This window comes from Gobio gobio (assembly GCF_949357685.1).
Source record: "Gobio gobio genome assembly, chromosome: 11".
NCBI classification, from domain to species: Eukaryota; Metazoa; Chordata; class Actinopteri; order Cypriniformes; family Gobionidae; genus Gobio; species Gobio gobio.
The window spans coordinates 18,214,927-18,229,729 of record NC_137104.1 but is presented as its reverse complement, the minus strand read 5'-3'; the positions used below and the strand labels follow the sequence as shown (position 1 = coordinate 18,229,729).

The window sequence follows — 14,803 nt, the reverse complement described above, 5'->3', positions numbered from 1 at the left end:
TGCATTTTTTATTTTATTTATTTATTTATTTGTGTGTTTGTTTGTTTGTTTGTTTGTTTGTTTGTTTGTTTGTTTGTTTGTTTGTTTGTTTGTTTGTTTGTTTGTTCGTTCGTTCGTTCGTTCGTTCGTTCGCTCGTTCGTTTATTTTTTTATTTTTTATGTATTTTTTTATTATGTTTTTTATATTATTTTTTTATTTAATTTAATTTTTAATTTTTTTTTAATATTATTAAATTTTATTTAAATTATACCATTTTAATTCAGTTATTTTATAATATTTATTTAGTATTTATCTATTTATAATTAAATATTAATTCAATAATATTTTTATTTTATTACATTAAATTACAGGGAAGCCATCACCAGTGACATTTTAGTTTGACCATTTGGAAATGATACTGTATTACATGACAGTTGCAGGCGTCATTGTGTAACATCCTCTGTCGAGTTGCTCAAATGTCGAATGTTCAAATTTCCGGAGCAAGTCATAGCATCAGTGCTGGTGAGCTAGAGAGGTGAATGCTTAGCTAATTTCATCTTCTCTGAAAAATGACTCTCTCTGAAAATAATGTTGTAATTCAGGCCTGACAAAGCCCCTTTCCACTAGCAGCTCTGGGATAATGTGACCAGCGGAGGATCAATGGCGTCTTTGTGCAGAGTGGAATCAAGTCAGGGCCTCTACGACAACCAACACCACTCAGACTGAATGAATCCAGTCTTTTTGAGACTTCACTCTCTGCGTCCTTCAGGTGGACGTTTCTCTGTCCCTATATTTCAGCCATTGTGCTGCTGAAGATGACTTACTCAGACAAACTAAAGGTTCAACACAAACAAAAGACATGCAGGAGGATGTGCTCTAACTCATCAAAGTGAAAGGTGTAAAACTTTCAGAATATGTTGTTAATAATCATTAGTAAAATATTATAATATAAAATAACAGAATATAATACAACTTTAAGATAATAATGACTAAAATACAACTTTTAAGTAATAATATATATTTTAATCATTTAACCTCTTAACTTACGCCCCTATTTTTGAGAATTTTTTTGAAAACAACATACCCAAATAAAAATGTCTGCAGCTCTTAAACTCTATGGTCTATATTCATAAATCTTATTTTAAACTAGACACTTGAAATTTTGTTACCCAAGTCATAATAATTCAAAGTAGTATAGGAACAGAGTAAAACAAGGTAAAATATACATGTAAGTGACTCACGGTTGTTTTAATTGAAATTCACTTAGGGAAAAATGTATGAGACTTTACTGTTAATAAATAATTAATAAATAAAAAGTCTCTTATGCTCCCCAAGGCTGCGTTTATTTGTAGTATAGTGAAATATTCACATACAATTTCAAACAACTGTTTTCTATTTAAGCATATTTTAAAAAGTAATGTATTCCTGTGATCCGGCATCATTACTCCAGTCTTCAGTGTCACATGATCTTTCAGAAATCATTCTAATATGCTGGTTTGGTGGTCAAGAAACATTCTTTATTATTATCAATATTGAAAACAGTTGCATAATATTTTTTGTGGACACATAATTAAAAAAAAAAAATCTGGATTATTTGATGAATAAAAAGCATTTACTTGAAATAGAAATCTACACTTTATTTCAAGGTGACTTAGTTACATTTTACATATTTAAGTAATATGAATTAATTACATGTACTTACTATAGAGTTACAGTTAGGGTTTGCTACTTATAATTATGCATATTTACCGTTATTACTTTAGTAAGTACATGTAGTAACGTGTAACTGCATCACCTTCAAAATAAAGTGTGAAAAATATTTGTGACTCGTCTGAATACAATTTAAAACATTTGTGTGATTTAGTTATATTTTCTGGCAATACACATTGAACAAACACATGAATTCCTAGGAAATAAAATGTTATATATATATATATATATATATATATATATATATATATATATATATATATATATATATATATATATATATATATATATATATATATATATATAATATTAATCAAAAGCATATCATGATCACTAAACAAATGGATGCATGTGAAAATGACATAGGATGAAAGAATTGCTGAGGTGTCCTTAACTCTAATTCACACTTCATCCATTTTGCATGCAGGCAGAAATTCTATGAACCTCGAGTCAATATTTGCCCTTGAGGGCTGGGTGCACAGGCCACTCCTTGTCATACACACTACAGCAACCATCTGCACCCGATTCCGCCCTGAGAACACGGATCTGTCAGGCAGGAAGGCAAACGCACCGGCAAGGGACTGTTAGTGATTGGACTGGATTGGCGTAAGTGGGGGAGGAGAAATTCAGTGCAATTGTCTAGAATTCTAACAACCCTGTTTGAGATAAACAAACAAAGCAGCATTTAGAGGTTCAAAAAGCAAACCGGAACTGAGCGAGAGTGGCGATTATATATGTATACGGTCTAATGTGAGCCGGGAGCCTGAAAACACTTCAGAAAGAACTGCACATCCTGGTGATTTGTTTTTTAACGTTTATTAATTTACATGTAGAAAAAAACCTTACATCTCTGAATGTGCCTTTTCTTGTTTATGCGGCGCTCTGACACATAGACATCTTTCAAATAATAGAAAAAAAAAATCATCAGACTTGTATCAAAATAAAATCATGGGAAAATAGTGAATCAAACAACAAAAAAAAGAAAAATCGAGTCCCACAAGAGACAATGGCCACTGTTTTCACAGAAAACACCTGAATACGTTTGGCCTTGATAGTGGTTTGTAGCCCAGGTTAGGCTCAGTTGAACACTGATAAAGCAGGACAGACCCACACGAGTCCGAGCTGGACCGAGGGTCTGACAGCATGAGAACATCAACGCGCACAGCAAATCAAATGAGAGCATCAACATCAAGTAGGAAATAATCACAACTACTTCTCCTGATTGTCACACTACAAATGGTTGATATTTCTTTAGCAGGCTAGGATCACTTTCCATCACAAGGTATCAATTCAAGTATGCAAAGGGACTCCGAAATTGTTATATTTTGTGCCCAGACGCGAAAGGTAATGTTTCTGAATATTATTAACCCCTCACGTGCACAGCATTTCCAATACGGTCATACGGTGAACATAATGCCAATTCAGTGCTTTAATATATAGAGGAGAATCGAGTGATGTTTTTTGGAACTGAAAATCATTGAAAAAAGAAGGACCAAGTGTGAAAATGACTCTTTTCATGCCAGCTGACTGAAAAATCAGCAAATATTAAAGCACGTACACATTTCATAGAAGGATAGTTTCTCCCTCTTCTATAGAATCCTGAAAATAAAACATCCGACAATACGCCATCCTCTGGCGGACTGAATTCAACCAGAAGAATCTTAAAATAAAAGTTCTGTGCTCTAATAACTTGTGGATTTCATTGTGCAAATCCGAGTTGCACTAATAACTGAAGTGCAACATATAATTTGGAAAATTGCACATTCAGTATCTTGGGGGTTTTAGGCACCAGGAGAAGCTGAAGTAACTGTACACCACGATTATTTACACCTTGTCCTAGTGGTTAGAGCAATGTAGTACAATCTTTAGCAGTCAGGTCAGTGATACACAGAATCACAATAAAAAATATACATATGAATCACCATCTCCAGGAACGAGTATTTACATGTAGGCCCCAAAGTCAAATAATGGGTTTAGTCACTGTCTTGACTCTTCATAGAGGATCTCCGATCTTCTCCCGGCTTTCCAGATCAGGGAAAGCGGTGTAGAATCGAGAAGAACCTGTTTATGTTCAGATCCCGATGAAGCAACTGTACAGGCGGAGGAAGCAGGTGGGATTGTGCTGTCACAGACGCAAATATCTCCCTCCACATCATACTGTTTCTGTGAGACAGGTCAGGCTCATTTTGAGTTCTGTTGCCCACTAGTGGCGAGTTCAAGGAATTGCAGCTTTTCGGCGTGTTAGTGTCCGTGCTGGGGAGGAAGCGGTGGTCCATTCACGCCAGGGTGGTAAAACGCACAATTATTTTCATACCGACAGTTTCCTTTCATCATGAAATGACGACACACTGGCCTCTTTGACATGTCTGAAATGAAAGAAAAAGCTTGTTACTTGCAAGCTCCTTTTAAATTTTGGAAAAGTCATGCTTTCGCTGTTCAAACTTACCGCCCATGCTGTTGTGTCCTCCACGTGGTCCTCCGCGTCCCCCTCGTCCTCTGAATCCCGGATCTCCTCCTCTCCCTCGGCCCCGGTGGAAGTGACCTCCTCTGTGTGGGCCTCCTCTCATGGAGTCGTCACCCCAGTAATTGCCGTTGTCCGCCCCACGGCCCTGTGGACCGGGCGGGGGACCCATCATGCGTGGGCCGCCAGGGTTGAAGGGTGGTGGGCCATGCCCGTGGGGAGGGGGAGGTGGAGGATGGTTGAAATGTGGTCCAGGAGGCTTGTTGGGAGGGAAACCACCGTTCATGGGCATCTGCATGTTGTTCATGTTGTTCATGTTGACGCCGGGGCCATGACCAAGCAGACCTGTGTTCACTACGAATTGAGAGAAACAGGACGTCAAGCACATTAACCATCAATCAGTTTTTCCTCAACACAGCAGTGTTGTTATGGTTAACTAAAACGTTTGATAAAATGTTTTCGTTAATTGAAATCAAGCAGAAATAAAAGTATAAAATAAATATTAATATTTAATGAAAAACAAACTCAAAAAATTTAATTTGAAATGTTGTCTTGGCTACTAATGGAAATAAAAATATTACAAAAGCATATACATTGCTAAAAGCTAAGCTAAAGCTTAAAAGATTATGTCAAATGAAGCAGAAATAAAATAGAAAAAATACAAAAAAGATGCGTAGACTAAAGCTGAAATAAAAATAAATTAAAGCTATATAGAAATATTATAAAAGTATATAAACAAACAAAACTAATAAAAATAACCACATCTTAAAATTACTTAAGCCATGTTTGAATTAAAACTGAAAATATAAAATAAAATATGAATAAATATACATACAAATAAACTAAAACAACACTGTAACAGTTGAAAGAGAGCAAACACGTACTTGGTGGAGCATTGGGAGGCGGGTTCTGATTCTGGTTCTGGTTCTGTTGCAGAGAGCCCAAAAGCTGCTTGATCTTATCAGAGAAATCAGGCTGTTTGATCAGGTCCTCTGGAGACTGGTTAGATCCCTGAGCACCCTGAAAACAAACAGAGATGCTTAAAATACAAAGCCTTTGCACAGTCTCGTGGTAAAGAACGTGTAGATGTGTATTTTGTCTTACCATAATAGATGAGAGCAGTTCCTGGACATTGACAGCAGGGTTATTATTCGCTGGTGGGGCGCTGCCTTGCGCCTGAGGGCTGCGGCCGCTGCTGCCCAGGCTGCCCATGAGGTTTGCTAGAACAGGAGGGAGCTTGGAGCTTTCAATAGAGCCAGAAGAGGCAGCAGCGTCAGCAGGCTCCATATAATTCTCCTCCGTCATACTGCAGTCCTACAAAACCACAGAATGAGAAAGAGGTCAAATCACATCCCACATCTGATACTTCTAAAATAAAGGGAAAAAATGGAAGGGGGGAAAGCATGTAAAAAGACCATTGGCTGTCTTACCTCATCCAATGGGATGAGACGAGGCGGCATGGGCTCATACGGCTCAGGGTCTGGCTCATGAGGACTGTCTGGAACACTGCAGAGAGAGGAACAAACCATATATGTCCATTTAAAGTTCAAACTATTATCATGTTTTTATAGACGATAAGAAATTATAATTTTACTTCCCCGATTACTTCATAAACATGGACGAATTATTTGTGGCAGGGCTATTATTGTTCACTAAAAAAATGTTAAATTAAAATAAAGCTGAAACAAAATATAAATATTAGATTTAAAATCAAAAATTTATATAAAAAAGAAAGAAAATTGAAGCACTAAAATTCCTAACTGGAAATAAAAAAATAAAATAAATGAACACAAACTAATTAAAATGGCAAAAGCATGTAATTGCTGAACATTAAACTAAAATGAAAACTGAAAAATATACAAATAAAAGCGCATTAATCATTTTAACTGTAATAGTATATAAATAATTCTAAAACAACACTGATTTTTGCATGTTATTGCATAAGTCGCAAATAATATCATGTCCCACTGTAACAATCCAATAAAATACAGATAGATTCACAGCCTACATTATGTGGGTCTGTCTACGCCACATTAACATTCGCAACACAATCACTAAACATGACACGCTACAAGAGAAAAGGCACCGAAGTGTTGTCTTACCTCTCCTTGCTGAGGAAGATCTCCTGCAGAATGCCCATCTCTCGTTCTCTCTGGGTCATCTTCTCTCTGCTGCTGGCACCTGGAATGACCAGGCAGCCTATAAGGGTCAAGGGTCGCGGTGGAGTCCAGGGCACCCTCTCCTCCATTGTGTCGTGAGATATACGACGAGCCATTTCAAACGTATGCCTGTCCATCATCAGCTCCCGTTTAGCCGCCTCACCGAAGTCCTTAATTTTATTGACGTTCACTGAGGTAGACGAATTGAAAGTGTTGGTTACTATTGAAAAAAATCCCACAAGTATGTTATATGTGATAAAACACAACATACACAACCAATGTTAGGGGGTCAGTAAGATTTTTTTTAAATAAAATAAAAAGACATGAGACTTCAAGAAAATAAAAAAAATCGTACAAACCCTAAACAATAGTGTAAGTCAAGAAAGTGTTTTACCTCTCTCAGTCTCATCCAGGTCAAAGAAGAAGTACTCTTTAAGATTATCCTCTTCTGCCCACCGAACACTTTTCTTTTTCTTTCCTTTCTTAGTCAGAGTCTCCTCCTCGCCACGAGGTTCAGCCAGAGCATTGGGTTTATCACCTGAAAACACCAAATAAAGCATTTTAAATTCAGCACATACATTCATACAGCTCTCACTGAAGTTGTGGCCTATTTAAACGCAATAGGACTCACCCGTGTCCATGGCTTCAGGGTCCTCGGTGGGCACGGGGGTGCCGGGCTGCTCCAGTTCTTGGTTTTCATGAGGAGGGGTCTGAGATGCAGGAGTCTCAGGGGAAGACGGTTTGGCCTGTGAGCCTGAGTATGACTGTGGCCTGCCGTCAAATGGACAGGGCTGTGGAGAAAGGAGAGAAGTTAGTGGAGTATTTGGAGGTGAGGAGGAAATGGAAAAAGAAAAAAAAAATCCATGAAGCATAAACATAAATGAGGGCAGTCTGACGTGGCACACCTTATTAGTGGTAGGGGAAACGGCTTTTGTTTTCTTTTTCTTGATCTTGATGCCAGGCACTGGAGCGGAGTTGAGGGCATCCAAAAATCCAGTGGCCTCCATCGCTAAAAGGAAAAGAGATGGATATTCAGCACTAGTTAGAGGGGAAACTCACTCTCTCCACCTAATTCAAAGCTTTTTTTGCAGATTATCATAATCATATTTCTCGAGTTGAGGTTCTGAATGGGCATACTCACGCTGTGGGGGTATAAGTTTGACTTTGATCTCTTTGGTAGAGTTGGGGGTGGTGTTAAGTGGCTTGTACTTCTTCTCCACTGGTGGTGCGTCACTCGGCGAAGTGCTGAAGGAAGGAAGTCAGAGTTTGATGATTCATTTCAAATCCTCCAAAGTAAAACTGCATTCATATTCATTCAAATCGTGAATCAAATGAGAATGGATTACACGTGACTGCTCAGAAAGGATGCGTTTGTTTACCTTGGTCTTTTAAGCATAGCTGGCTTGATGTTGTATTTGTCTCCGAGTTGGGGCGCAGGGGGGGTCTTCTTTACAGGAACTGGAGCTGGGCTCTCAACCTCCAAACCTGCAGATACCATGTATTCAGTCAAATTCCGACAGATCACTTTTCAAAAGTGTTACTAAGACACAAGGACCTTTAAAACCAGGTGTAAATGTTACAAAGACAAAAAAATAAATGTATAATCCATAAACTAATCATCTTCAGTAATTAAAATAGCGGAAGTAAAAAAAAAAAGCATAAATATCAGATTCAATATTAGACCTAAACTTATACTTAAATGAAAATTGTATTAATCAGCAAGTAATCAGAAAATGAATAGATACTACAATATATATATATATATATATATATATATATATATATATATATATATATATATATATATATATATATATATATAAATAAAAGTGACAAACCTGTAGAGCGGATCTTTGCGTGACTTGGAGCATAAGCTTTTGGTTTTTCTTTCTTCTTCTCCTCCTCTACTACCTTTTCTTTGGGCTTCACCTCTGGACGCACTTTTCCATCCTCCTTTTTCCGTTTCTTGTCTGATGGGAAACAGAGTTTTGCTATAATTCACGTTAAAAGTGCAGAAAGTCTGCCTTAACAGAAAACAGAGTGACATAGAAGACTATGTAAATGAGAAGCCCTACCATTTGGTGACGCTCCACTGGCGACGCTCTGAGAGCGTATAATAGCCATCCAGCCCTCCACCAGCACTGACGCCAGCTTCCTCAGCTCTAGGAGAAAGAGAAGACACAGAGTTCATTCCCGAGCTCTGGAACACTGTAAGCAAACGGTCTGGCATTGATTTATGCAACATGTGCTCTTACCTTCTGTCTCAGCGCTCTTGCTCAGATGTTTCACCAGCTTGGCTGTGTTATTCTAGCAGGGGAGACATGCAGAGAACAAGTGTTAGAAGACTGCGGGGACATGTGTGTGAGTTTTATGGGCTGTGGTGTGGTGAAGTACCTGTTTGAGATGGTCCACAGTCAGAGGGAGCTTCTGCAAGGTGAGCAGTATGAGCTGCAGCAGGGGGGTGTTGGTGGTGGTCTTTGAGTAGGTGAGCCAAGAGTTCAACAACTTGTAGCCACCAACTCGGATGAATCTGAGGGGAAAAAAAAGTTAAGCACAACCACAAAATAAAAGTGTTTCAGCAAACAGTTTTTCTGTGAATATGACTCTTACCGATTAAGTACATCGTGTGATTTTGTCTGCAGCAAGATGTTCAGATACATGCATCTGCTGACCATTTTATGCGAGGCCTTCATGAGACTGTTTAAAAAAGGTTGGAAAGAGGGAAATAAGTTATAGAAGTACTATTGGTTAATTGAATGGATAGATTTTAAAAGGTGTCCAGAAAATAAAAATGGTAAAAGTATCTTACCTGAAGACTTTGGCAACTCCCTCAAGACTTCGTAGCTCTCCATCCTTCCCCAGCAGAGATTCAACTCCTTTCAGCACCTCTCTGGGGTCCACTGGGCCCACGGCCATAACTGCTTACTGACAGAGGGAGAGAAAACAGGGGTTAATCATGTGCTTATGCCACTGGGGAGTATCTAGGATATGGCATAAAATTGGCCAATCAATACTGGAAAAATTAGATGGCGCTTAAGGAGAGCTCACTGGAACAGCAAAAGGACAACGCTGAATCTTTTACTAGTTACTCCAATTAATGTTTACCAGGGCGATTGTGGATCTGAAGTTACTTGGAAACAACAAGCTCTGAAGACAACGGGTAAAATGGCAAGAAAAATGTAGAAGAGAAACTTCCAGATTTTTTATATTCCACTGAATCAGATATGGACATCTTATCAGCTGTTTTTGGATTTCACATCAGATATGAAATCACAAGCGCACTCACAACCACAGAGCAAGCTGTGTCCACTCTGTTCACAACAGCAATAGATACAATTAATAAGCATACTACATTCAACAAGAGTTGGTGCTCAAATTTGTGTTTCATCACTAGGAAAAGGTGGGACTTTAAATACTACATCCTAAAAATGGTTGGAATGTCAAGAAATGAAATATTACAGTGTAGCCGACTACAAAGTTCCCTTCCTAATGAATAAAATGTTTCATATATGATGGCTGTTGATATTTACTGTACTTTCTGCCACTAGAAAGGGGCAGGCAGGTATAACTGTTATAGTTTAACAAATGACTGCAGACTGAATTATACAACATTCATGTTACCAGTCTTCCAGTATAATCCAATAAGTCTGTCACTAATTTAATTATACTAGAAACTGGATGATTGGTGACGGGAGTGTTGTATAATTCAGTTCATATCTGAAATGATGAAAGATGAACGTAAAAGTAAAATGTAACATTTCATGTGTTATGTCACTGTCATAAACCCACCTGCTTTTTATATACACTGTACATTACACAAAGTAAACGTCACAGGTACAAAAGACTTAGTTATGGAACAGAAGGGCTGTGTTCTCAGTAATGTGCATTCAAATTATTATTTCATTTAAATACTAATAATAATTATACACAAGTAGAGATATATCAAATATATATATGAGAATGCACTTGCAGTTGACATTGTTTTTACAACTCTTTTATTAGTATTTAAGTAATTTGTATAACGATAAACCTTGTAAATCTCCAAAAGTTCAATAATAGTAGTGTTTCTAATACCATTTATCACAAAGACACACTAGGGAAGCAACAGTAAGTGTGCAAATGATTGATTTTCTTGTTTAACAGAAAGGCACTGTCACACTGACAGCTGTGAACCTCACAGGGACTCTGGCATTAATACATTTTCTGTCTTCCTGGTTTGACACTGCTGTGATCCATCTGTCTAGACCAACCTAACATCTAGAGCTTAAAGATACAAGGGTAAAACAAGATCATGTTTATAAACAGGAACATTAAAAAAAATGTATATATACATATATTATAAAATAACAAAATATGAACAATTTTATATATATTCACATATCTACTATAGTCATTGCTATGGGGGTGATGGATATAAAATCTGTAGGATCCACTTTATATCAAGTTCTTTAAGGCCCGGTTTCACAGACAGGGCTTAGACTAAGCCAGGATTAGGCCTTAGTTCAATTAGGACATTTAAGTAACTTTTATAAACGTGCCCAAGAAAAAAACATTGCTGGTGTGCATCTTGAGACAAAACAATGCCACTGACATATTTTAAGATTTGTCAGTGCAAGATTCTTTCAGTTAAAATAGCTCAAACATGCATTTTAGTCTAGGATTAGCTTAAGCATTGTCTGTGAAACCGGGGGTAAGTGTACTAACATTTAAATTAATCACTTGATACAGTGCACTTACTGTGTACATGCATGTTTTTACATTGTACGCATATTTAGAAAATAGCTGCATATAATTACATCTATAATAACAACTATGACTACCACTTACCCCTACCACAAAACAGATCTATAACCATACCGTCTCCCTCTCAATATCAGGAAAAGTGTTTTGCGACACAACAAAGACATTGTACCATTTGTTTTTCTCCTTAAATAAAGTGGGACCAAATATGTAACTTGGTGTAATTCATTTTAAAGAGTAAGCTTTAAATATCTTCCAAAGACATATTGCACGTTTTGGAATCTCAGTATATTAACTGGACTTTTTTTTATTATTTATGATTCAAGTATAGACCTAAAGAATTCCAGAACAATTTAGTTTTTCCTCTATTTTCCATCCTGTTTTTGCAAATGTTTTATATATATATATATGCCGAAAAGTAATATGAAGAAGAAAAAACACCCCAAAACACAGGAAATAAATAGACTCTGGAAGACTTTTTTTTTCTCCACCTTGTGATTCAGTGTCCAATAACAAGAAACTCCTTGAGTATAATTAAGTTTAGAAATTATAATTGTAAGAGTATGGTCAATAAGGGTTAACTTTGAAACTGAGCACAAGGCTTTCAAAGTGTTATGTCGCCACCATGTGGTTATTTCTAAATATACACAAATACAGAAACGGTGTATTTGTCAGGCAGCAATGTAAGAAATACAAGTATCAAAGGTAAACAAAATATATTAAAATAAAGAAACATGTACAATTAATGCAATAAAAAAATAGTACAAAAAATTGAGATGGACATAATATGTCAGTAATACTAATATCTCTGAGGTAGTTAAGTCAAATTCAAAGAACGGGTGAGGACGAGGGCGGAGCGTTTCTGGTGGAGAGAGAGAGAGAAAGAGAGAGAGAGAAATCATTCACGTCATTTGCCCTGCCCACGCGGAGCAACAGCGAGTATTTCTCCCTTCAGTTCCTCTCACTACAGCACACTTGACTGGACACCGACGAGACTAACAACTAACTACAGCAGAAATTGAACAACGCGGCGAGTTAAACATGAATAAGTTTTATATATATATACAGTTAATGTATATAGATTTTTTTACGACTGTTAAGCATGCAAATGTATAGCAACGTTTTATGTTCTACATAATTTCAAAGACAGTGAAAATGTCTACTAATGGCTGAATCGAAAAAGTTAGAATTTACTCACTTTTGATCGTGTGAGAAATCAGGTTTTGTCTTACCCGTAACACTGTTGTTGAAGAACTTTTTATAGTCAACCGAACTCCTTTAACACGGAACAATACACACAATTCCTGAAAACGTCAGTTGTCATAAGAAAAAGTCAACAAGATTGTACATTCACTGTAAAGAAAATATTAACATTGTATCTGTCAAGTTTTTTTTATGAAATGCAGATGTGAAGAAAAAAAAAGTTGTCTGACTTCTAAAATAAATCTAAAACTGATTAAATTCCACCCTTTCCTGTATTATTATCTTCCTACCAAACAAACAAGTTCAACACCATGTGAACTACTTTCACCATTTAATCGAGTGTAACACACAACTGACATCTTTAAGCAAATTGCCCAAAAGTTTTGTGTTAGAACTAGTCAAAACAGAGCATCCAGTGTTGGTCTGATTAAAGGCCAGTTATATGAATTTATGTATCTACTCAATAGTGGCCACAGGGGGATTTGATTTGCCATCTGTCGAAGTCTCCCTCTCTCATAATAGCAGCTCGACCTGAGCCGAAAACGGTTCCTCTGATTGGCTAAGTCAGAGCTAAGCCACGCCCTCTATCTTTAACCACTTGTCTTCGTGTTCGCTGTGCGCTAGATAGAACGGGTGCCCGGTCGCCATCTTTGAATTCCAACAAGTTTTAAAAAATACAACGGCTATATTCCCCCCGCCTGCCATTTGTCTTCCTCGTTTACAAAGTGCTACTATATTTACCCCGCTAGCGACTCACTGATGTTAAGACGATACCTCGAGCTGTATATGGGGATGATGGCGACGCGAGACAGCCGTTCCGGGACTACAGTATTTCCCGTAGATCCAGTCAGAAAAACAAAGCCACCATTGCCTCGAGTGATCCGAGCAAAGGACAACCCGTCCGCCATTTTAAAGCAAAATCGACAAGACAAATAATACCCTATCTACGCACTCGTAAAACACAAAAAATTGCAATCTTTATAGTCAGACTGCTATGCAGTTTATAAATTATCATTGCCTAGGGAGGTTTATTTCATCAAACTGTATCCAGTTCCGCCAACTAATAACACCTAACGACATTATTATGAACAAAATAATGCATTTCAGTCTGGGGTTTTTTCCGTTCGGCTAAATCCACAGGCGCCACTTGGCAATCTTTATGTGTAGATTGCGTTGATTGTTCCAGTGAGCTCTCCTTTGAAAAGAATGCAGTTTATAAAAAAAAAAAGCCCCAATTGAATGCAGTCACTTCCTGGCTCTGCCTATGGCAATCTTTATGTACAGATTGCTTATGATCAGCGATGGCTAGCTTGTTATTCGATGATTTAACGTTACTTTAATAATCATTAGGATTACTCCCGTCTCACACACAAAGAGAAGCAGGGCGTTGAAGCCGCTGCTTTGGCTTTGCGGTGTGAGCTCATACGCTAGCTGGCTGTCTCGCTTTATCTCAGCATGCTGTCTGCCTCTAGAAACTGTGGCGCATTTAGGTCGCCACATTCGAGCTCTTTCTATTCGTTTTATCTCTATATCTGGAATCATTTTCAACACAGGCAATTGGTTAACTTGCGTAATTTCGATTCAAATTGGTTTGAAAGAACACTTACTATTAATACCTCTCCTCTGCGTCTCGGGTTGCTATTAATATATTGTGCTTAACAGCAACAATTTTCAGCTTTTTAACAGTTTAAGAGAACGTAAACTGTCATGACTTTAGCATTATTGGCTGAAAAATGGCATAATGGGCGGGATTGTGGTGGCTGAAATTGAGCTTTTCCTTCTTGAACAATCTGGAGCAAAAAAGCAGTAAGCGAATGTCCGTTACTCGAGTAGAAAAATTGAGTTTTTTGGGGTTTGATCTTCGTACACAGTTGAAAAATCCTCGACGCCAGATCTTCACTGAGACCAACTCAGACCTGAAACGAAACAACAGCACAAAGAGACATTAGAGAAAAGCGAGTTTCTGGCGGCGGAAATCCAGATAACGGTCAAAAAGTAGTTTTTGCTGATAAACTGAGGTAGTCGGACTTAGGGATTAAAAAAAAACCGTCTTAAAGTCGCAAAAAGGTGGAGAGACGTCCTCCGATATGACACTTACCTCAGACAAATCCAGGAATGCTCTAGAAGGGTGGGACACAGTATATATAGTTATGACGTTTTTTGCGTCATCCCGGTGTCGTGAGCGCGCTTTCGGGCGTTTCTTTCAACACAAAATGGAGTTGATGATCACGCGGTCCTCTCGCGCGCACACTCTCGAAACGACCTTCTGTGTTCAAGGACGAGCCCATCCCCCACTCTAGTTTCCGGTTGTTGTTTTACGGGTGTTCTGTGCAAGGAAAATAATTTGTTGGGATTTCTATTACATCATTGTACATGAAAATAGGCATATTCGTTTATAAATAAATAAAAATAGCTAATTTGGATTCAAAATTTATGCAAATTACTGTAACACTGTTATGTTTAAAGTGTGTGTTAAAATGAGAAACATACAAATGATGGGGGAAAAAGAGTAACGTTACATGTAAATAGGGTTTTGATCGATTTTTATTG

The 14,803-nt window shown here is 37.6% G+C and overlaps 1 protein-coding gene across 2 annotated transcripts; it reads right to left on the bottom strand.

Moving 5' to 3' along the window:
* Positions 1-2,500: 2,500 nt before the first annotated feature.
* On the bottom strand, positions 2,501-14,431 carry ppp1r10 (protein phosphatase 1, regulatory subunit 10). Of its 2 annotated transcripts, none has more exons than XM_079829842.1 (19): positions 14,352-14,431; positions 13,861-14,169; positions 9,120-9,235; positions 8,921-9,007; positions 8,705-8,840; positions 8,566-8,617; positions 8,386-8,472; positions 8,149-8,280; positions 7,690-7,795; positions 7,452-7,555; positions 7,216-7,319; positions 6,942-7,101; positions 6,705-6,848; positions 6,254-6,530; positions 5,582-5,657; positions 5,256-5,465; positions 5,036-5,171; positions 4,137-4,505; positions 2,501-4,056 (listed from the first exon to the last, which is right to left on the bottom strand). In XM_079829842.1, the coding sequence occupies exons 3-19, from the start codon at positions 9,224-9,226 to the stop codon at positions 3,932-3,934; spliced, it is 2,412 nt and encodes an 803-aa protein (XP_079685968.1). In that variant the 5' UTR covers positions 9,227-9,235; positions 13,861-14,169; positions 14,352-14,431; the 3' UTR covers positions 2,501-3,931. The 2 variants fall into 2 exon arrangements, with proteins under 2 accessions (XP_079685968.1, XP_079685969.1); XM_079829843.1 differs by having other exon boundaries at positions 6,254-6,500.
* Positions 14,432-14,803: the final 372 nt, after the last annotated feature.